This window comes from Zingiber officinale, chromosome 9A (assembly GCF_018446385.1).
Source record: "Zingiber officinale cultivar Zhangliang chromosome 9A, Zo_v1.1, whole genome shotgun sequence".
In the NCBI taxonomy this organism is placed as follows: domain Eukaryota; kingdom Viridiplantae; phylum Streptophyta; class Magnoliopsida; order Zingiberales; family Zingiberaceae; genus Zingiber; species Zingiber officinale.
The window spans coordinates 18,086,338-18,108,233 of record NC_056002.1 but is presented as its reverse complement, the minus strand read 5'-3'; the positions used below and the strand labels follow the sequence as shown (position 1 = coordinate 18,108,233).

General features: G+C 42.0%; 2 protein-coding genes across 5 annotated transcripts; one reads left to right on the top strand and one right to left on the bottom strand.

Moving 5' to 3' along the window:
- The first annotated feature begins 5,221 nt into the window (after positions 1 to 5,221).
- LOC122018737 (superoxide dismutase [Fe], chloroplastic-like) lies at positions 5,222 to 18,605 on the top strand. The gene is made up of 8 exons (XM_042576138.1): positions 5,222 to 5,400; positions 5,515 to 5,595; positions 5,682 to 5,870; positions 7,641 to 7,812; positions 7,950 to 8,068; positions 17,983 to 18,009; positions 18,108 to 18,131; positions 18,212 to 18,605. Exons 1-8 carry the CDS (start codon positions 5,287 to 5,289, stop codon positions 18,413 to 18,415), a joined length of 930 nt encoding a protein of 309 aa, XP_042432072.1. The 5' UTR covers positions 5,222 to 5,286; the 3' UTR covers positions 18,416 to 18,605.
- An 11-nt stretch (positions 18,606 to 18,616) lies between these two features.
- Positions 18,617 to 21,593, bottom strand: LOC122018736 (root phototropism protein 3-like). Of its 4 annotated transcripts, none has more exons than XM_042576134.1 (5): positions 21,436 to 21,593; positions 21,038 to 21,255; positions 20,814 to 20,883; positions 19,425 to 20,717; positions 18,617 to 19,333 (listed from the first exon to the last, which is right to left on the bottom strand). In XM_042576134.1, the coding sequence occupies exons 2-5, from the start codon at positions 21,160 to 21,162 to the stop codon at positions 18,767 to 18,769; spliced, it is 2,055 nt and encodes a 684-aa protein (XP_042432068.1). In that variant the 5' UTR covers positions 21,163 to 21,255; positions 21,436 to 21,593; the 3' UTR covers positions 18,617 to 18,766. The 4 variants fall into 4 exon arrangements, with proteins under 4 accessions (XP_042432068.1, XP_042432071.1, XP_042432069.1 ...); XM_042576137.1 differs by having other exon boundaries at positions 21,038 to 21,163; positions 21,436 to 21,590; XM_042576135.1 differs by having other exon boundaries at positions 21,341 to 21,589.
- Positions 21,594 to 21,896: the final 303 nt, after the last annotated feature.

Genomic DNA, 21,896 nt, shown 5'->3' with positions numbered 1-21,896 from the left:
AAAGAACTATTCCACTCTAGGAGTTTATCTTAAGTTACTTACAAAATATCTAGTCCTTTAGACTTGTTTGGATTTCATCTGCCATTTAATGTTTAAGTGGCCCAATCAACTAAAACTTTCCTATAATACTGAATTAGCACAATGGATACAAATAATAAATGTAAAACAATGTTAGTGATATCCAATATAATGGTTTGGTCGACTGTACTCCTCTAAACTTCTCACTACTTCCCTAGGATTTTCTGTTTGCTTAGAGTTTACTCTTCCAAGACTTCACCACCTAAGGCTCACTCCTTTAAGATTTTCCTTTGCCAAACATTCGATTACCTTAACTTACTTGAACTTGCTAATCACTAGGTAGACTATTTATCCTTGCTAGATGATCATGTCCGAACGCTGAATCAACAGACGCTGGGCACGTGGCGCTCTCTGAATTGCTGACGTAGATCTTCGACCGGTCGTACGGACCTCCGGCGAACCTGCAAGGAAGTCGAGCCGGGAAGGGGTTCCCGGCGACGACCCTCCGACGCTCAAGTTAGGCAAGTGGACAACAAAGAAGTGGCTCTCAAATCAGAGAATGCGTATCATAGGCGAAGTGTGAGGCCCTTTATATAGAGCTGTGAATGGGATCACGCACACATATCGAGACGAATACGTGTCCTCAGCCCATACCTCAGTATGTGCTTGTTAGAAAAGCTTACCTGACACCATACTGCTACAGTCCGAGCACATCTATGATGGGACAACGGAACCCTCTGTCATAAGATCCTGAGTATGGCCTGGTTGTTGAGCATATCCGCTGTCAGAAGCTGTTCCCTTGTCCTTTTGTCTCTTTTTACGCCATACCGAGCGTCCGGTCGGCCGACAGTTCTCTCACGTCCGGCCGGTCGTAAGTGATGGTCCGCTCGGGAGATTCCCGGTCGTGTACTCTGTGGACTGTTCGAAGTGTTGCTACTTTATGTCTTTGGCCGAGCGGGTTCCCCGATCGGCCCAGCGACCTTGTTCCCCATGAGCGTCGGAACCCCGACTCCCCGCCAGGGTGTCTTTCAACCTTGCCGGTCACCCCAATCTTTATCCGCTCGGCCAAGCCTGTGGTTGATCTTTTGCCTTTCAACCTCCACGTGGCGTTGACTCTGCTTAGGGGGGGGGCCCTCCTTACTGCCGGATCACTTGCCTCCCCTTCAAGTCTAGTCGAAGGAGGCGATTAGTCCGACTGACTGGACCATCAGTTGGGCCGAGCGGCGCCCCTGCAACTACCATCCACACGGAAACCAGGGGCAGCTAAAACGCCAGTCAACGTCAACATTCCTCAGCATCTCTTCGAAGTTTCCGCCAATCTCCATCATTAAGGTCGAGCACGCGCTCATTAAATGCGTTCCAGTAGCTGAATGCCACGTGGCGGTGTTGCCGTCATTATACGGCGGAGGCGTGGTGTTCTGATGGGATCGAGGCGGTTCGAAATGAACGGCGCGATGCGTGCTCCGATTTTCGCGACCTGGATCCGACGGTGGAGGCCGCTCGGGCTCCACCCTATAAAAGCTTCGCTTTCTTCCTTCGCCGCATTCTTGCTCTTGCGTGCCTCACAGCTTCTCGCTCTCAGTTTTCCGGCGACCCAGCTCCTCTGCTCTCCGACGATCTTCGGTGTTCTTCCTTCGATCCTCCTCTTCGTTATAAGGTTCTCCTATTTTCTCTCCTTGGTTCTGGTGTTTTCTTTGCATTTCTTTCCCAAGTTTTCGTCCTCGGGGTACTGTTTCGTTGCCATCTTCTTCCTTTTATCCTCTTTCGTCTTTTTTGATTTCGTCCGCTCGGACAATGGCTAGCTCTTCCCAGCCACAAGACCAAGCCCTCGGCCCATGGTATACCACCATGGAGTCGCGCTTCGATCGGCGCGACGCCGACATTATGATAGATAGTTTTGACATCCCCTCCAACCTTGAAATCATCCTACCCACAGATTCCGCTCGGCCACACAAACCGCCGTGCGGAGCTTTTTGTGTTTTCCGCGACCAGTTTACAGCCGGTCTGCGATTTCCGATCCATCCCTTCTTTGTAGAAGTTTGCAACTTTTTCGACATTCCGCTCGGGAGTCTGTCTTTGCCGCCTGTCGGATATCATCCGATCGGCTTCACGAGGGCGCTGTCGCCTGTCAGATGATGGCGATCGACGGTGGCCACCTCGGGGCACGGGGTGGGCGATCAAGGGAAGGCTTCAGCAGTCTCTTGTATTATGCGTGTCTGTCCGATGAAATGAGCAAAACATTGGGGTCCATACCTTCTTTTTAGGTTTGGGCCGCTCGGCAGACACTTCTTGAATGGCGTGGGATCTTGCATGTTGCTAATCGTCTCTTTCGACTAAACTTGAAGGGGAGGCAAGTGATCCGGCAGTAAGGAGGGCCCCCCCCTAAGCAGAGTCAACGCCACGTGGAGGTTGAAAGGCAAAAGGTCAACCACAGGCTTGGCCGAGCGGATAAAGATTGGGGTGACCGACAAGGTTGAAAGACACCCTGGCGGGGAGTCGGGGTTCCGACGATCATGGGGAACAGGGTCGCTGGGCCGATCGGGGAGCCCGCTCGGCCAAAGACATAAAGTAGCAACACTTCGAACAGTCCACAGAGTACACGACCGGGAATCTCCCGAGCGGACCAGCACTTACGACCGCCCGGACATGAGAGAACTGCCGGCCGGCCGGACACTCGGTATGGCGTAAAAAGAGACAAAAGGACAAGGGAACAGCTTCTGACAGCGGATATGCTCAACGACCAGGCCATACGCAGGATCTTATGACACAGGGTTCCGTTGTCCCATCATAGATATGCTCGGACTGTAGCAGTATGGTGTCAGGTAAGCTTTTCTGACAAGCACATACTGAGGTATGGGCTGAGGACACGTATTCGCCTCGATATGTGTGCGTGAGCCCCTTCACAGCTCTATATAAAGGGCCTCACACTTCGCCTGAGGTACGCATTCTCTGATTTGAGAGCCACTTCTTTGTTGTCCACTTGCCTGACTTGAGCGTCGGAGGGTCGTCGCCGGGAACTCCTTCCCGGCCCGACTTCCTTGCAGGTTCGCCGGAGGTCCGTACGACCGGTCGAAGATCTACGTCAGCAATTCGGAGAGCGCCACGTGCCCAACGTCCGTTGATTCAGCGTTCGGACAGGATCACTAGACATTTGCTCACCTCGACCTGCTTGGACTTGTTAGTTACTTGGTAGAGTACTACTCACTCTTGCCAAATATCTGGTCATCTCGACCTGCCTAGACTTGCTAGTTACTTGACTAGGTCAACTTTGACCAGACCTCATTAAATATATTGTCAAATAAATATTAAAATCATGAAGATTGATTACACTAACAATAACTTTTACAACGTGTAAAAGCTAATAGCTTTGTATTATCTTATCACTAGGTTGTGTAGAAGTTAATAGCCTTGCATTATCTAATTACTCGATTGTGTAGAAGCTAGCATGCAACTTCTACAACATATAGAGTTAGTTGCTAGCTTCTACAATAATAACTTTATATTATTTTGATTTTGTTTATATGAATAATAAACTGATTAAAACAACATTTCAACGAGTAAAATAACTGATGTAGACTCCATGATACTCATTACCTTTCAAATAAACATTATCTAGCATGATCTACCGTAGAAGCTAGTTGCTAGCTTCTACAACAACGATTTTATATCATTTTAATTTTATTTATCTAAGTAATAATTTGATTAAAATAATATTTCAACGAGTAAAATAATTAATGAAGACTCCATATCACACATTATATTTCAAATAAATATTATCGATCTATCAGGTAAAAGTTAGCATGTAATTTTTATATATTGTAAAAATTAATATGTAGTTTTTACTTGACCGAATAATTAGAGAATAAAAAGATATTGACTTTAGTTAGGGATGAGATGTCCATTTGATAATTTTATAAATGATGGACGTTTTTTTAATTTTTTAGTTTTGCCCTTTTTTATTTATGTAAATTTTTAAATCCGGATGAAAAAGATTAAAGGTTGCTGCTTTCTTTGTAAACAACCCAAGTATTATACACCTTTGAAAATTTTCAAAAGTTGAATGCGCCTTTTTGTAAAATTTCCATTACTTTTTGCTACTTCTAAAAATTACACAATTTAATTATTTTATGAAGTATTATTAGGTAAATAACTTTAAGTCCATGTATTTTGTATGGACTAGCCGTTTACCTTTCTATATTTAAAAAATAAATTTAAAGTAAAAAGAAAAAACATTAGTAAATGATCAAAATAACTTATTACTTTACTATTTAAATCCTAATTTTAAATGTTGAAATTATTCTGACTAAAATATTCTTATTGAAAAAGTAACCATAAATTTCTAGAATAAAAATAAAAAAAAAATTCATATGACTATTAAAAGTTTAATCTTAACATTTTAGAAGGTGAAATTATTGAAGTCTTATTCTTCTTCTATTTCATTTATTCATCAGAAAAATTCATATCCATCATTTTTCTAGATGCAAATAATAGCTAACATCTATTAGATATTAGTAGTTTTGAGTTTATATGATATATTATAATGTTTGAGCACAAATCTTGTAGTCACAATAACTTATAAATTTCCTTCCTGATTTTGTAATATCTTTGATGTGCATATTGGTACAATTTAACATTTCATTTATATTTTATTATTCTTCCCATTTGATAATGAGAAAGAGATTTTTAATAATGAATTTTATTTTATTTTTATTTAATTTTGGTTCATCAATTTAAAATTTTGATTTTTTTTAAATTTGGTGAGGACGATGGAATAATTTTTTTTTTGATGATAATTTTTTTGAGAGTTTCTTTTTTTTATTATTTATGCTAGTTCATATATGAATTAAAAATTTTTTTTTCAAAAACAACTGTGATTTTTATCAGGTCGTTAAACTTTAACGGTTTTAGAGGATTATTTTTTAAGTATAAGGTTATTTTTAGTAAGGGGTTCAAATCAGAATAATTTTAATATTTAGAATTTGAATTTAGATTAGCAAAGTAGTTCTTTACTTTTTTTTTTCTTTTGACTACATATTAAGGGGATTAAATGCTATTTTTTAAAATAAGGGGCAAATTAGTAGTTGATAGAAAATTTAAAGCTTAAAGTTATTTATTATTATTATTATTATTATGTTTTTTAGTTCTATTTGAATTAACCATTTTAAGCAGGTTTAATTTGACTTTTAAAATAAAAGTTGGCACATTTGGGACTATACGCAGTCACAGATAAGGAAGGAAGCAGCCGGGAGATAACGCGCTGAAGGGACGATGCAGCATCAGGTTACTAGCTTTGCTAGCTATGGTGCATTCAGGACGAGCACGCCGCCTCCACCGATATCTCCATTCAGCGGGGCATGGAGGAATAAAACGCGTGGAATCAAGGTTCAATGCTCCTTCCTCACCCTCCCTCTGCATCATTCGGCAAAAAAAACCCTTTTTTTTCTTCTCGTTTCCTTCTTCTTTGGTTTATGAGGAGCATAATTTCATGGAATGCAGACGGAAACAGGCGGAACACGACTCCCGAGGCACGCCGCCATCGTCGCCCAATTGGAACTGAAGCCCCTGCCTTACTCTTTGGTACACGAACTTAAACTACTTCCTTCCCTTTTATACTTCGGCTTGTAGTTCTTTTTTGATGTTTGTTATCGTTGTCATCGTCGTAGGATTGCTTAGAACCGCACATGACGCGGCAGACGTTGGAGTTGCATTGGGGAGGGCATCACCGGGCCCATGTTGTTCGCCTCAACAATCTCATTGCAGGGACGGACCTGGATGGGAAGGGACTGGAAGACATCTTGCTTGCTACATATAACAAGGGCAACCCACTACCAGCCTTTGTTCATGCGGCGCAGGTAATATTGCCAAACTGTTGCCTGCTAATTGAATTGCATGCCCTTAGCCTTTTATACCCAGAAATGCCTTCTTGCTCACCATCTTCCGGTAGAAAAGAGGTCATATTGTGTCAAATATTTATGTTATATATGTTTACTGCTGCAATTAGTCAGCGGTGTTTAATCCTTAATCATCTGTGCGATGCTTGCTGGACATTCCTAATGCACTCGATGTGCTTGTAAGTTTGTATCTTAGGTCTGTAGAGAATTTGGAAAATCTGAAATTGCTTGATCTACATGCCTAGTCAAATGCCTAATTTTGGATAAACCGCACTTCATCTACACGGATTGAGTTGTAAATAGTATCCTACTTCACTAACTGATTGAGGATATATTGTAAGCCTCAAGGTTAGGGATATCCTTAAGTAGCCTTGGATGTTGCTGATTCCCTTGGCTACCAGTCTTTCGTTGGATAACCCCATTTACAAGTTACAACCTATAAGTTTTTTTCTATAGCAACTTCACCAATGCCCACGTTTTGTTTTTCTCTAATGCTTCTGTTTTTTCATTCATAGCTTGTTTCTATTTCTCATTTGATAAAGCCTTGGATAAGGTGGTAGGTGGTGTTTAGATAACTAAGAAGGCTCTATGTGATGGTCAAAATAATTATTTAAATGATAGGATTGCACAAGGAAGTGTGCAAGAGGATATAAAGGTCGTTTTTTGCACTCTCTGGTTCCTTTCCTAATAATAATAGAAAGGTCTAGGCTCTCATCACCTACATGAAATTGAGTTTGAACTTGTAATGCAAAATTAGAAATTGTTACCTCATTCTTAGCATCTGGGTTGGATTCTTGTACTTGTACTAGTTCAGGGATAGCCATCTTCTTCTTCTAGTATGCCTTGTTAAATTTCACATTCTCAATGACAGAGTTGAGAGATTTAGACAGATTTGGCTCAAGTTCTGACATAGGATTTGGTATGAACTTAGATACTAATTTAGATGCTAGAAATAATGACAGGTTGAGTAAGAATCCTTCATCCTTATCTTCTAGTATAAAATTCTCCACTCAAAGATAAGGCGTGGTGAAGTAAGATTCTTTCTTGTTAAAAGTAACTTTTATTAAGACGAAAGAACTTTGTAAACCCTTTTAGAGTTGAGAAATAACTTACAAATACACATTTTAGTAACACGCACTCAAATATGCTAAGGAGTAAGGATAAGATTATTTGTAATGTACATTTTAGATAAAACTCTTGAATCCCAAGATTTTGGAAGATAAACAATTTATAAGATGAAAACTATAAGAACTTTCTTCGAAATGATTTAGGCACACTTTTATGGAATAAAAAAAGCTCAGGTTGACTATAGGAGATGACCATTTTTTCCTTTATACAATTTTGTTTTGTTGCCTTATTTGCATTCCTTGTTCTTTTATCAGTAAAATTTTGAAAAAACTAATTTGATTTCGAAATTAAAATTAAAACTGAGAAACAACATTCTTTTTTCCACGCATCTGAAAACAGGTATATGAGTAGTTGTGGGAACCTTAAACTTCATTCCTGTATGGCTTAAATTGTTTGGCTACAGGTTCATAGCCTTTTTATGAAATAGAAAGAAGAGTCAAGGCACCACTGACTATGCTTTGAATCTCTTTGTTATCCACATTTTTATTCCTTGTTGTATGAGAAGTCAAACAAAATCCAACACATTTATTTGGAGTTCATCATGATTCTTCTTGGAATTGCAAATTACCTCTTAAGCATTTTTACATTGTTCTTGCCTGCTAGGTTTGGAATCATGATTTTTTCTGGCAATCCATCAAACCAAATGGCGGAGGACATCCATCTGGAAAACTCATGGAGCTGATTGAGAGAGACTTTGGTTCATTCGATACGATGTTGGAAAATTTCAAACAAGCTGCAGTAACACAATTTGGTTCCGGTTGGGCATGGCTTGCTTGTATGTAATGATATGGTCCTTTGTTCAAGGCATTGCTACCAAACTCTAAGCACAATTTAACGAGAAACTAAAATAAATGGCTTGCAATAACACTTTTGCTTCTTTGGAATTGATATCCTCGTTTTCTTCTGTTTCAGATAAGGCAAATAAATTAGATGTTGGCAATGCAGTTAATCCTTGTCCTTCAGAAAAAGACAACAGGCTTGTTGTGTTAAAGTCTCCAAATGCCATAAACCCTCTAATTTGGAATTATGCTGTAAGTCTTATTTAACCAAATAAATATACTATTGTGATTTTATGTAATCATTTAGTAGTTGACCTGGGCATTATTTCTATGTAGCATTGCTTCTTGATTTTAATTGTTTGTTGAGATGCTCATAATTGGAACCGACCAATGGACATGCTAGCCTATGTAGGCAAGATGTATTTGGAGATGCTAACCCATGTACGTAAGAGTACATTTTCTCTTGTTCGATCCCAGTTTAAACTTGAATTTTAGCCTGAATCCAAGCTTGATCTGAAAGGGACTTTCCATGCCTATGTATTAAGCTTTTATTATTACAACAAAAAGATATTGTCATTAAAATAAACTCAAATTATAATACCGATTGGGCATTTTCATTATGTCAGATAATTAGCTCTGCTCATCATTTAGGCATTTGTATGAGTTTTGAAATCATGATTATCAGCAACCTAGACCTTAGTGAACATCTTTCTTGTCTAGTATTAGATAATTGACTATTTCCTTCACCGAGGAACATTTGAATTTTTTATCTTTGTTTGCTTCCTTTTCCATAGAAAATTCCATGCACGCAATACTAGCTCTTCATGGAAACTCTCAACAATGCCTATCTACCTTTCTGGACTCTTGGATATTGATGAAATGATCAAATAACGCCAACCAAAGACTTCTCTTTCTCTTGATTAATCATTTGGCACCTATATTGGGGGTTAAAAGATTCAATTATGTTTTCTTCCTCAATTGAATCAAGTTTTAATGAAGAAGAAAGTATGATAAAATAAGATTGGAACTTCTTACTTTTTTAAAAAGATGTGTTGTGTGAATTTCACATAAAATGATTTCTTGTTTTGCTTTACTGTCTCTAGAGAAAAATTATTCTCACTGGTAGTGCCTTTTCCCTCTATCTACTTTTATTATTCATAGATGTAAATTACAATTTAAAAGAAAATCATCAATATTGGCTGCTTTCAATTCAGATCCCTGAATTGGATCAGAATTGGTAAAGGCCGATCTACATTTTTTCTGAGAGATTTGTTATCTCACAAAAATTGTTCAAGAAGTTTATAAACTTCAAGTTTCAAAGAAGTTATGTATAATAACACACTAGAATATAGCTGAAACCATTAAAACTTGGTCAAATCAATAGCAGAAATTGATGATCACTTGCAATTTAGAACTCAGGGATTTAGCAAACCATGCTTGAATCCTAGTAATTATAAACACACACAAGAGGATGAGAGACTCTTCTTCACTCTTTTTAATTCCAACTTGAAATTTTCAAACTTGCCACTTGGCCTTATTGTCACATAGATTTCTCTATCTTAGAGTTAATTGAGAAACATACTATTGATTGAGAGAATCCGATATACCCAATTTCAATGTGGTTTGATTCTAAACTTAGACTTGTAATATCAAGTATTTGTCAATGTGAGTTAGTTCTAAACTATGCCTTATAATACCAAATTTTAATTTATAATGTGAGATTATTTAATTTTATAATAATAAATTTAATTTTGTTATATATATTTTTAACTTTATTATTTATTATGATACAATTTTGTCATTTATTGCTTCCATATTAATAGATATGATTTATTATTTATTAATGTTCATGTATATATACATTTATATTAACTAAAAGTTCTAAAATATATATTATCTGTTGGTGCAATATCCCTCAGGTCAAGGTTGACCTGGGTAACCAAGCTGAGTCTTGGTTTGGGTTTAGATGTTTGACAATAAGATATTGATTGAAGAAGAGTCAAGTAGGTCAAGGTTGACTGGATACTTGACTGGGAAGTCCTAACTGGGATGTTAGGCAAAATGAAAGACCTAGTGAGTGAAGCTAGACAGTATGAAAGTCCTAGTGAGTGAAGCCAGTGAAAGGCCGGATGGAAATCTGGTGAGTGAAGCCGGTGAAAGTCCTAGTGGTGAAGCTAGGCGATGAAAGTCCACTGTGTGTGAAGCAATGGAAAAGTCCTAGTAAATGGAAATCTGGTGAGTGAAGCCGGTGAAAGTCCTATGAGTGAAGCTAGGCGGTATGAAAGTCCCGTGAGTGAAGCCGGGTAGTGAGTGAAGCTAGGATGGAAATCAAGCTAGGCGGTGAAAGTCCTAGTGAGTGAAGCTAGGCGGATGGAAATCCTGGTGAGTGAAGCGAAAGTCCTAGTGGTGAAGCTAGGCGGATGGAAAACCCTAGTGAGTGAAGCTAGGTGAAAGTCCCGTGAGTGAAGCCGGGCAGGAAAATCCAGATGGATCGAGGATGATCGGACATCTGGGGGAAGTCCAGATGGATCAAGATTGATCGGATACTCGTGAAGAAAAGTCCAAGTAGGTCAAAGGATTGGATGGATACTAAGAGAAAAGTCCAAGTGGGTCAAAGGGATTGACCGGACACTTGGTGAGGGAGTCCTAGCAGTCAAGGGTGACTAGATGCTAGGCATGACATACCAACAGTCGAAGGTTGACCGGATGTTGGTTTGGGAGGTTTGGGACTTGGTTTCGGACAAAATCGAGTCTGGATCGATCGATGGATCGATCAGCTCTGGATCGATCGGTGGATCGATCCGGACTGTCCGGAGATGGTCGGATCGATCCGTGGATCGATCAGAGGTCCCAATCGATCGGGATCGATTGGGACCAGCTTCGCGCGATAAGCGCCGGATCGATCCGTGGATCGATCCAGCGCTTCGCGAAGCAGTGCCCGGATCGATCCGTGGATCGATCCAGCGTCCCCGATCGATCGGGAACATTCGAATCGATCGGATCCGACCGTTGGCGTCGTTTATAGCCGCAGGCGTGATGGCCTGCGGGATCTCTTCTCCGATTCACCCAGACTCCTCCACAGCGCTCTCAAAGATCAGATCGCCAGTTCTTGAAGGATCTTGGAAGCTTTCCAAGTCAAGAGGCGGATCAAAGGCAAGAAGAGAAGCTAGGGTTAGGGTTTTCTGTACTCATCGTAAGCTTTGCGCTTGTATTTTGGTTCCCTTTCCTTTCTTCTTGTACTGAGAGTCTTGTAGGGCTTCTCCGCCCTCGGTAGTTACCGAAAAGGAGTGTTTTCATAGTGGAGGGTGTGTGTGTTAGTGTGGATCCTTGGATTAGTCACCTCTTGTGAGGTGGATACCAAGTAAAACCAACCGTGTTAGCGTTGTGTGTTTGTTTCTGTATTTTCCGCTGCACATCTTTGAAGGAACAAGCAACGCCGAGCACCGAGCGAATGCGACGAGCTATTCACCCCCCCTCTAGCTACTTTTGGTCCTAACAAGTGGTATCAGAGCGAGGCCGCTCTTCACCGGAATCATCGCCGGAAGGGTCAAGCATAACAAGAAAAGCTAGAGGGTGAAGAAGTTGAAGCAAATTCTTCAAGTTCAAGACTTTATCAAGCTCAACTTCAAGATGCAATTCCAAGATGGACTTGGATTTGACACAAGGGTGGCTCCACCATACACATCGGCAAGCTTCGATTCTTGGAGATCAAGAATCGAAAACTTTCTTATGATGGAGATAGAGCAATGGTTTGCTCTAATGGAAGGCTTCAAAGCTCCAACAAACTCCAAGGGCAAGCTTCTAAAGAAAAGCAGATGGAGCTCAGAGCAAATTCAAAGGGGCGAGGCAAATGACAAAGTGACCAAGCTTCTGGTCAACTTATTGCCTAGCCACATCTTGGCTCGAGTTGGAGAATTCGAAGATGCCAAGGAGCTTTGGAGCAAATTGGCCAAGCTTCATGAAGAGATCCCCTCCACTGTACAAGATCATGAAGAATCCAAAGAGGGTGACTCTTTGGAGCAAGACCAAAGGAGGATTCCGAGGTTGATAGATGCTCAACCTCCGAAGAAGAGGAAATCCAAGATGCTTCATCCTCAAGGGAATGCAACGAAGGGAACAAGGAGGGAGCATACTCCTTGTTTCATATTCAAGATGATGAAGCCTCCACCTCTAGGATTGAGGGGGAGCAATCCTTGGTGACGCCGGATCAAGAAGAAGGAGAAGCTTCTACATCCGGGTCAAGAGACGAAGAGGAAGAAGTAGATTCCACCTCCACAAGTCAAGAAATATCAAATGGAGGAGCAAGTGCCATCCCTATACAAGAAGGTATAAATGTTTCAATTAAAAATAAAAATCATATAATATGTTTTGAGTGTAGGGAACATGGGCACTACAAGAGCAAGTGCCCTAAATTGGCCAAGAAGAAGGGCCAAGTGGCACAAAAGGGCAAGGCGAAGCCCAAGGAGATCATCCCCAACACAAAGAAGAGCAAGGAGCATATCGTGTGCTTCTCTTGCAATCAAAAGGGGCATTACCGAAGTCAATGCCCTAAGGGGAAGAAGGTGGTCAAGGCTCATGGAGGAAGCTCTAGTCAAGGGGGGCCTCTAAGGTAAAAAGGAAGGTAACTTTCATTGAGCCTATTCCCTTACAAAATGGTAAAAAGCATGCTAGGTCAAATTTCTATCATTTTAATGCTATTTACCATGAAAATAGAAAGCATGATAGCGTTAAAGAAAAACATATAGCTTTTCATGCTAAAACTACTACACCTAAGGCTAGGATTGTAGGTAAAAATCTAGGCGAAAACTCTAAGGATTTAAGATACAAGCCTAGAAACAAAAATGCTCATGGATCAAATACTAAGGACTTAGTGAGAGAAAATCAAGTCTTGAGGTCAAGACTTGATAAAATGGAGAAGACCCTAAAAATGATGGAAAATATCCTATTAGGGCAAAGTGAGCATAACTTAGGTTTAGGAAAATCAAAGCCATCCAATGGCCATAAAGGTTTAGGATACAAACCAAAAGCTAAGAAGGATGTGCCTAGTTATCATAGGGTTCCATATAGTTATGGAACGAACCCTAAGTCTAGAGGTCAAGTCAAGGATACAAGGGAAGATATCCCTAGAAGTATCTTTGCAACCAAAGTGACTAAGACTTCTAAGAAGTCTAAGAAAGTCACGAACAAGGTTACAAGGGAGGCTATCCCTAGAATTGACCTAGAAAATGTGACCAAGGCTTCTAAGAAGCCCAACAAGGTCACTAGGAAGTTATCCCTAGTGAGTACCTAGAGCATCCAAGGAGCACCAATAGGTGTTGGGTTCCTAGGAGCATCTTCTCTACCCCATAGATGGGTTAGAGAGTGTCAACTCCGATTAGAAGGGTAGTTAACCCAACTTTGAGGAAATTGACACTCAAGGAGCATTTTCAAGGTTTTAGTTAACCTTTGAAAATGAAATGGACCTATTGATTACTCCTTGAAAGAGTAAAATGTGTCTAATGGTGGAAGAATTGATTTTAATCTTAAATGGCACATATTGGGAAATTCATAAGAACTATCAAGTTGGGATTTTGGTATGTTCTTAGGCAATTTAAGGCAATCCGGGCCTTAAATTTAAAAGTGCTACTCTTGAGGAAAAATGGAATATGCCAACATTTGAGGACATGTTTATTTTCAATTGGCATACATTAAATCAAGGAAATTAGAAATGCCAAATTTAGGTTTTGGTATTCTCTTGTAGCACTTTAGGGCAATCTAGGTTTAAGTTGTAAGTTTAGCTAAGACTTTAAGGATACTTAGATAGTTAATCTAGGTATATTTTATTTATGCTAAATCTTGCCATGATTGTTTGCCCATCATATGCCATGACATCATGTCTATTTTTGCATTCATGTTTTATTATGAAAAATCCAAAAATACCATGTCATGACATTCATACATCATGTAGTAATAGGATATTTTCTTTTGAAAATTATTTTCTTTTGATGTATGCCATAACATAATCATGCATTAAGTTTAATTCCTTGTAATTAAGGACGAATGGCATTTAACGACACTTATTGACAAGTGACATCCTGGGTGGATGTCTAATATCTCTAAAATGCCTAGATAGATATGCATGATCCCTAGAATAGGGCAAAACCAAATTTTACATCTCACAAAGACCTCTAAGATGACTTGTATGTGTTTTGTCCACAATAGATACAAGTGAGATGTTAGGATGATGAACAAAACTCAACATGTTGATTTAGTGCATTCTTTTGAGTTTTAGGTTCATCAAAACACATAGTTATGTGTTTTCCCATCATTGGGAAAGCTAATGTACAAGTCATGTGCATTAAGCCCAAGGAATGTGATGGGATATTGGTTTTGGAAATGTTTTTAAAATGTTTTTGGAAAACCTTGGTGAAGGCTATCTTTTGATAGTAATCACCATTGAATAGTTAGACACAAACTTGAAGAAAAACACTAAAGTTTTTGCAAGTTTTCAAGTTTGTGTCAATCTTTGAAAATATGAAGTATTTTCATAGAAAACTATTTTTCCGTGATAGTAAACGCCCTAAATAATGTCTACACGAAATTTCATAATTTTTGGATTTTTGTAGAATTTTCTAGGGGTTTCTGAAGTTGACTGAAATGGAATTTCAGCAACTATCAGAGCTCCGATCGATCCATGGATCGATTGGAGTTCCTGAATCGATCCATGGATCGATTCAAACGGCAATTCCCGCGAGCAGTCCGGATCGATCATCCGATCGATCAGGAGTCTGAATCGATCGCTGGATCGATTGAGAAGTTCAATCGATTGGAACCCAACTCCAATCGATCCAAGTTCTTGATTTTCTGGGAAGGCTTGATTTCAGATTTTGAACCTCTTTTGTCTAGGTAACCATTCCAAACCCTTAAATACATTTGTATACATACAGAAAGGGTGTTTTCATGTCGAAAACAAGGATGGATCGTTAACGAAGACTAAGTAGAAGTTTAGGTTGAGGTTGTTTCAAATTTTGAATACTTGAACCTCAAAACTTCTAAATTGGGTTTCTAATGTTTTAGAGATTCCAAGTCATTGTTGGTGCAACGACAGAAGTTCATGTCTTTAGGGGAGGGACTCTTTAAAGACATGAAAATTATTTTTCATGAACCTTGGAAGGTGGTTAACCTTCTGTTGTGAACTTGCTCAAGGTTGAGCATTTAAACTTGAAATGGGGAGAAATGGGGAGTGGATATCCTCATTATTTCAAGTGGACACTCAAGTGGTAGATAATGCTCAAGGTTGGGTAGTTGTCTACATTGAGGGAGAAGTTAAGGATAAATGAAGGGTATGAGACCTTCATTATCGTGTTGATCACAACGAGTGATGTTGTGAACAACGATGAGCAACTCTTCAGGGGGAGAGTCTTCAACAAATGGATTTGTTGAAGTGTGCCTAGAATTGGAACATAGGTTGATGTGTGTCCAACGATGGGTTGATGTGTGCCAATAGGGGGAGAATGTATGGTTAAGCTTAGACCTTCATTACCTATGGGAAGGTCATAGGGGGAGAATGAAAGGACTCATGAAAGGGAGTAAGTTAGGCTTTCATTACCTAGAGAGAGTTTGCCCTCTTAGGGGGAGAATGAAGAGCTTAATTTATGCTTTCATTACCTAGTGGCATGAAGAAGAAGGCTATGAGATTAGCCTAACTTACATATGGGATTGTAAGTGTTATTGTGGTATTGTCAAACATCAAAAAGGGGGAGATTGTTGGTGCAATATCCCTCGGTCAAGGTTGACCAAGCGTGAGTCTTGGTTTGGGTTTAGATGTTTCAATAAGATATTGATTGAAGAAGAGTCAAGTAGGTCAAAGTTGATCGGATACTTGATCGGGAAGTCCTAACTGGGATGTTAGGCAAAATGAAAGACCTAGTGGTGAAGCTAGGCGTTATGAAAGTCCCGGTGAGTGAAGCCGAAGAGTCTAGTGAGTGAATCTAGGCGGATGGAAATCTGGTGAGTGAAGCCAGGGAAAAGTCCTAGTGGTGAAGCTAGGCGGTATGAAAGTCCCGTGAGTGAGCCAGGCGGAAGGAAGTCCTAGTGAGTGAAGCTAGGCGGATGGAAATCCGGTGAGTGAAGCCGGTGAAAGTCCTATGAGTGAAGCTAGGCGGTATGAAAGTCCCGGTGAGTGAAGCTGGGAGTGAGTGAGTGAAGCAGGCGGTGAAAGTCCTAGTGAGTGAAGCTAGGCGGATGGAAATCCTGGTGAGTGAGGCGGTGAAAGTCCTAGTGAGTGAAGCTAGGCGGATGGAAAACCCAGTGAGTGAAGCTAGGTGAAAGTCCCGTGAGTGAAGCCGTGCAGGAAAATCCGGATGGATCGAGGATGATCGGACATCCGTGGGAAGTCAAGTAGGTCGAAAGGATTGACGGATACTTGGCGTGAAGAAAAGTCCAAGTAGGTCGAAGGATTGACCGGATAGAAAAGTCGTGGGTCAAAGGGATTGACCGGACACTTGGTGAGGGAGTCCTAGCGGTCGAGGGAGTGACTAGATGCTAGGCATGACATACCAACAGTCAAGGTTGACCGGATGTTGGTTCGGGAGGTTTGGGACTTGGTTTTGGACAAAATCGCGTCGGATCGATCGATGGATCGATTCAGCTCGATCGATCGGTGGATCGATCCGCACTGTCCCAACGATAAGGTCGGATCGATCCGTGGATCGATCAGAGGTCCCAATCGATCGCTGGATCGATTGGGACGCGGCTGCTTCGCGCGATAAGCGCTGGATCGATCCGTGGATCGATCCAGGCGCGTTTCCAGAGCACAGAGGCGCTCTGGATCGATCCGTGGATCGGTCCAAAGCCTCCCCGATCGATTGGGAACATTCGAATCGATCGGGATCCGACCGTTGGCGTCGTTTATAGCTGCAGGCGTGTGATGGCTGCGGCATCTCTTCTCCGATTCACCCCAGATTACTCCTCCACAGCGCTCTCAAAGATCAGATCGCCAGTTCTTGAAGGATCTTGGAAGCTTTCCAAGTCAAGAGGCGGATCAAAGGCAAGAAGAGAAGCTAGGGTTAGGGTTTTCTGTACTCATCGTAAGCTTTGCGCTTGTATTTTGGTTCCCTTTCCTTTCTTCTTGTACTGAGAGTCTTGTAGGGCTTCTCCGCCCTCGGTAGTTACCGAAAAGGAGTGTTTTCATAGTGGAGGGTGTGTGTGTTGGTGTGGATCCTTGGATTGGTCACCTCTTGTGAGGTGGATACCAAGTAAAACCAACCGTGTTAGCGTTGTGTGTTTGTTTCTGTATTTTCCGCTGCACATCTTTGAAGGAACAAGCAACGCCGAGCACCGAGCGAACGCGACGAGCTATTCCCCCCCCCCCCCCCCCTCTCTAACTACTTTTGGTCCTAACATTATCAAATCATAAGTTACAACAATCACAAACTCGTTACAATCATTAGAAAATGCATGCGTGAATGACAATATTAAAGGTATAAATATGCAGTGGAAAATAAATATAAAGAAGCACAATGCTAAAATGGATATTTGTGTCTTCAAGACTCACTCATCCATTTATGGCCTTTGCTGTGTCCTATTGCGACAACACCAGTAGAACCCATCATCACCATGCTCCTTAACCAAGGCAATAAAGTAAACTTCTTCAAAACAAGGATGAAACTCACAAGCTAGAGAGCTTTGCAGAAGGAGAAACTTCATGGAGGATGCAGTCACACAAAAAACTTGGCTCAAATCTGCAAAATTTTTATTACAAGATGAAATCAAATAAGGATGAAAGCTTGATGTAAACAATGAGATTTCAAATCTTGTCGCTCTAAAAACCCTTGAGAGATTCTCACCTCTTACCCAAAATAACAACATCAACCAAGCTTTTATCCCACTAAATGAGGTCGGCTATATTGATCTTTCTACGTTATTGGGCTCAATCCCTCTACTATATCATCATTTATATTTAAATAAATTTTATCTTATTTTAGACTGCTTCAATAGCGAGCCAGCAACTGATGTTACCAAAATTTGTTTTCATCAATGTAGCTTCATTTTTTCATTGCCTAAATGTATATCTGTATATGAACATTCTTGTTGTATGGCTGGTAGGAATATATTTTGTTTCCCTGTTTTGTGAATGCTAATGCTGCTGTTTACTTACCTAACTAAAAATTGTAATATTGTTGCAGCCGCTCCTTGCTGTAGATGTCTGGGAGGTAAAACTTACCTTTTCTTGAGTATTTCCTGGTGTTACTTCCTACATTTCTTTGTACTAACTGAATACCAATCTTGGCGCAAATCCATTTTCCCCCAGCATGCATATTACCTTGATTATGAGGTCAGTTTCCTTAAAATGTGATTTACGGAAGGAGTTAAGATGTGTAGAGAACAGTCTCATCGCAGCTTTTACATCTGCAGAATAGAAGGGCTGATTTTGTTTCAGTATTTGTGGAAAAGCTTGTTTCTTGGGAAGTTGTCAGCCATAGGCTTCGGATTGCCATGGAACAAGCAGCGGAGAGAGCACGCAAAGAGACGAGAGAAGATGACGACGAGGAGGCAACTCGCAGTGACGCGGTGGAGATGTACTTGGACAACGAGAGTGATGACTCGGAAACTGAATGAAGAGTAATCGGACCCTGAGACTGAAAGTTTTAGCCAACTAGCAAATGTTCTACAGTGGGAAGTTACCTTAGATAATGTAGCTGGATATATTATGCTGAGTGTATTTCTAGCTTATTTAGCATAAGCATTTTATCTGTATCGAATTGTATCGTTTTGATCTACAGAAATACACTTGTATCTGTGCTCGTCAGCATCGTAAACTTAGTGAGAAAGATGCGTGTCTATTACTCACTCACTGCAGAAGACAAAACGAACAATCTAAGTTTACTCAGTTCGGTTCTACTGGAAAAGCTAAGAAATAGACAGTGCGAATAAAGATTAACAAAAAGGTGGAAGGGAAGGATAATCGGCTCATGAAATTGAATTCCTCCATCTCCTCTGGCCTTTCTTCTCGGACTCCCCTCCCGGTGCCCCTGGCATCTGAGAGCCAATCTCATGCGCCTCGGTCGACATCTTGGTGAGCTTGCTCAGTCTCTTCCACCCTGTGGTCCACGGCGACGACGACTGCTTGCTGGTGGGTTTGGAGGGCGGCGCCTTCTCCATCTGTCGCCGCAAATTGTCCATGTCATTCTGCAGCTCCAGGTACTTGGTCTTCATGCTCTCCAGCTCGAACTTGAGCGTGTTGATGTCCTTCTTGGCGGCCGCCCATCCTTCTTGGAACGACTGCGGAGTCCCTTCCAGTAGCTGCCGGCGCGTGGACACCATGGATTGAAAATGAGACTCCACCGTTTCCTTGAGCGATGAGTTTGCTAGGGCGTTGCTTATTTTGACTTGCTCCGAGAAGAGCACCTGCACCACCACGCGCAGAGGCAATCGCTCGTTCTGCGCGGCGTGCATGCACGCATCCACCGACAGCTTCTGGCAGTCCATCACCCGGCATAGCCTCTTCCTCTCGTGCTCTGTTAGCATCGGATGAGCCTATATAATTTATAATATACAATATATTCAGCCTTTGATCTATATCTAAATTCTAAAGAGAGATTGAGATCGCCAATTCAATAATCCTTACCTTGAGATAGGAGTCGACTGCTCGGTACAATCCGTCGTCGCAAGCCCTGGCCGCCTCCGGCAGAGCTTCCGATAGAACTTGGAATTTGGTGAGGGAGAGATTGCGGTCCCTCGACACCTCTGTGAGATAGCTGTCGAGCAGCCTGGCGACTCTGTTCTTGGCAGTCGGGCCAGTGGCATTTCTTGGATTTGCCTCATAGATGCCGTGTTTCTCTAGGCACGGCTCCCTCCCGGGGCTGGACGATTCGATCTGTTCTTGAACCAAGAAGTGCTCCAGCAATCTCTGTACCAAATCCACGTCGTACATCGTGTCCATCTTCTGGAAGGAAGGGATCAAGAGATCGGGCAACGTGGCTTGCTCCAGCTGCATGCCCACCCGCTTCTCCAACTCGGTCACCAGCGCCGGCGCCACCTTCAGCATATTGGCCAGTCTCAGAAGCCGGAGAAGGAAGCTGCAGGAGACGCAGTCCTTGTGCGGCGGAATTATGCTGATGAGACTCTCGATCACCATGCGCTGCTCGCGAATCTGGGAGCTCGACAAATCCTCTTTGCTGGCGATGATCAAGTGGAGTCCGGTGCTGCTCCCTAATTGAGTACCACTCCACGACTCCTCGCTGGCGGGCAGCGAGGGCTCCTTGGCCATCCCCGGCAGCCACTTGGACGCATAATGCATGATGGCGGCGCCGATGAGGTCGAACCGCATGCCCTTCACCTTGATGGCGGTGACGACGCGGACGAAGTGGTCGATGCGGAGGATGGAGACGTCTTCGAACCACCAGTCCGGGGGCACCGGCTGGCTCCGGCTGGGACTGTTTGGGTCTTTGGAGTCGGTCCCATTCCACCGAGGACTGGAAGAAGCCTTGGCGGGCCTGCCGGTGTAGGCCCACCGGATGCCCCGGGGATTGGCGCAGGCCTTCCAGGCGATGGACTCGCTGCAGCGGCGCACGATCTGCAGGTTTTCTGCCCAGGGCGACAGGCTCTCGCAGCTTTTGAGGACCACGATGGAGTCCCGCCAGGAGGAGAGGACTACGTAGCTGAGGAAGGCCTCTGTTTTGAAGATCAAGTTCCCCTCTTCCAAGTCCTCCGTCATCTCCAGGTATTCGGCGGCGCAGCGGAGCCCGGAGATGTTGGAGGCCGACAGATCCACAGCGATGCCGTAGCAAAATTTAGCCGCCAGTTGGAACGCTTCCGGACCGCCGGGGATGTCGTCCAATTCCACCATGCTCGCTTCACTTTCCCTCGATGATTCCTGGATCATCCTGTTCATTCGTCCGCTTCTCGACAGCAAAGGATACTGCGATCCAGAAATATATCCATACATACATACATATCAAGCAGTTCATCGTCAAAAGCTCATATAAAAGCTAAATCAGCAAAAAGATTCTATAACCTTGTGCAGATGGAAGCTGACACATCCCACTTTAACCAGCAAATTGCTAGGAATATCGCTGGAAACATACCTGCACATTCCAGATTGTTATTATTGTTTCATTATTTAGTTCGATTTAACTTGCGCCATCTCCAAGAACAAAAACACAAGTTCTCTCTCTCTCTCTTTTAATTTTTTTTAGTAAATCTCATGCTGACTGTTTAACAGCTGAATGAGAAACATACCAGGACTGATCTCTGCGCTCGAACACATCGGTCTTGAGGCTGTCGTGGTTGTCGAAGTCGACCGAGCTCACTCCGGGGTCTCTTCGGCCGCCATGGGCCTCGCTCTCATACTCCCACATGCTCATACTTGGACGATTGGAAGACAGAAATCAAAAGAGACGCCTCAAAACACGGAGAATTCGACAGACAAACGCCGCAAAAGGTTTCACTAAACGAAACTAAAAAAAAAAAAAAATAGAAAGTCAGGAAAAAAACACAAGAAATTTCTGGAATCAGCTTCTTGTACTCTGCCTAGTTACTTGCCATCCACACGGCTCGGACTCGAATAGAAAGCAATGTGTACCTGAATCAACTACGCTATAAAACTCTTCAGATTACCTGCGAAGATTATAGCTTACCTCAGTTAAGAAAAGGAGAAATGGGCACTCTGCGAGAGTGGAGGATGATCATGAAATTATCACATGGGATGTATTCTGTCTCATGGACTTTTCCAAGATGTTGTATCATGGGCGCCCCTCACATACTCTGATGTTTTCCAGATTTTTTTTTTTATTTTCTTTCTCTTTATCTAAAAAGAAACCTATTTTTTAATCAGACGGAAAAGATGTGGATCTGTTCATTTGCTCGATCTCTATCCTCCTCGATCTAGTCATCTGGCTGAAGACGATGGGTCAGTCTTCGTGGCTTTTCTGTTTGCTTCTTCCATTGATATGTTAGTTTTTTAGCCGCTCGAGAGTGGATCTACCTCACTGAAACTCCTCGGCATTGGACATCGTTCCATTATTGGTGGTAATTGGTAAATATGTCGATCATTAGTATTCTCTTATGGCATAATTTAACCGGATATTATACGTCGATC

What these genes read in the sequence shown, in the direction of transcription:
- LOC122018737 (XM_042576138.1), top strand. Translation starts at nt 5,287, where the DNA reads ATGCAGCATCAGGTTACTAGCTTTGCTAGCTATGGTGCATTCAGGACG. An exon ending in AGCCCCTGCCTTACTCTTTG is followed by an intron (nt 5,596 to 5,681) that starts GTACACGAACTT and finishes TCATCGTCGTAG; the next exon opens with GATTGCTTAGAACCGCACAT. An exon ending in CATATTACCTTGATTATGAG is followed by an intron (nt 18,132 to 18,211) that starts GTCAGTTTCCTT and finishes TTACATCTGCAG; the next exon opens with AATAGAAGGGCTGATTTTGT.
- LOC122018736 (XM_042576134.1), bottom strand. Translation starts at nt 21,162, where the DNA reads ATGAGCATGTGGGAGTATGAGAGCGAGGCCCATGGCGGCCGAAGAGAC. An exon ending in GAGCGCAGAGATCAGTCCTG is followed by an intron (nt 20,884 to 21,037) that starts GTATGTTTCTCA and finishes TGGAATGTGCAG; the next exon opens with GTATGTTTCCAGCGATATTC. An exon ending in TCAGCTTCCATCTGCACAAG is followed by an intron (nt 20,718 to 20,813) that starts GTTATAGAATCT and finishes TCTGGATCGCAG; the next exon opens with TATCCTTTGCTGTCGAGAAG.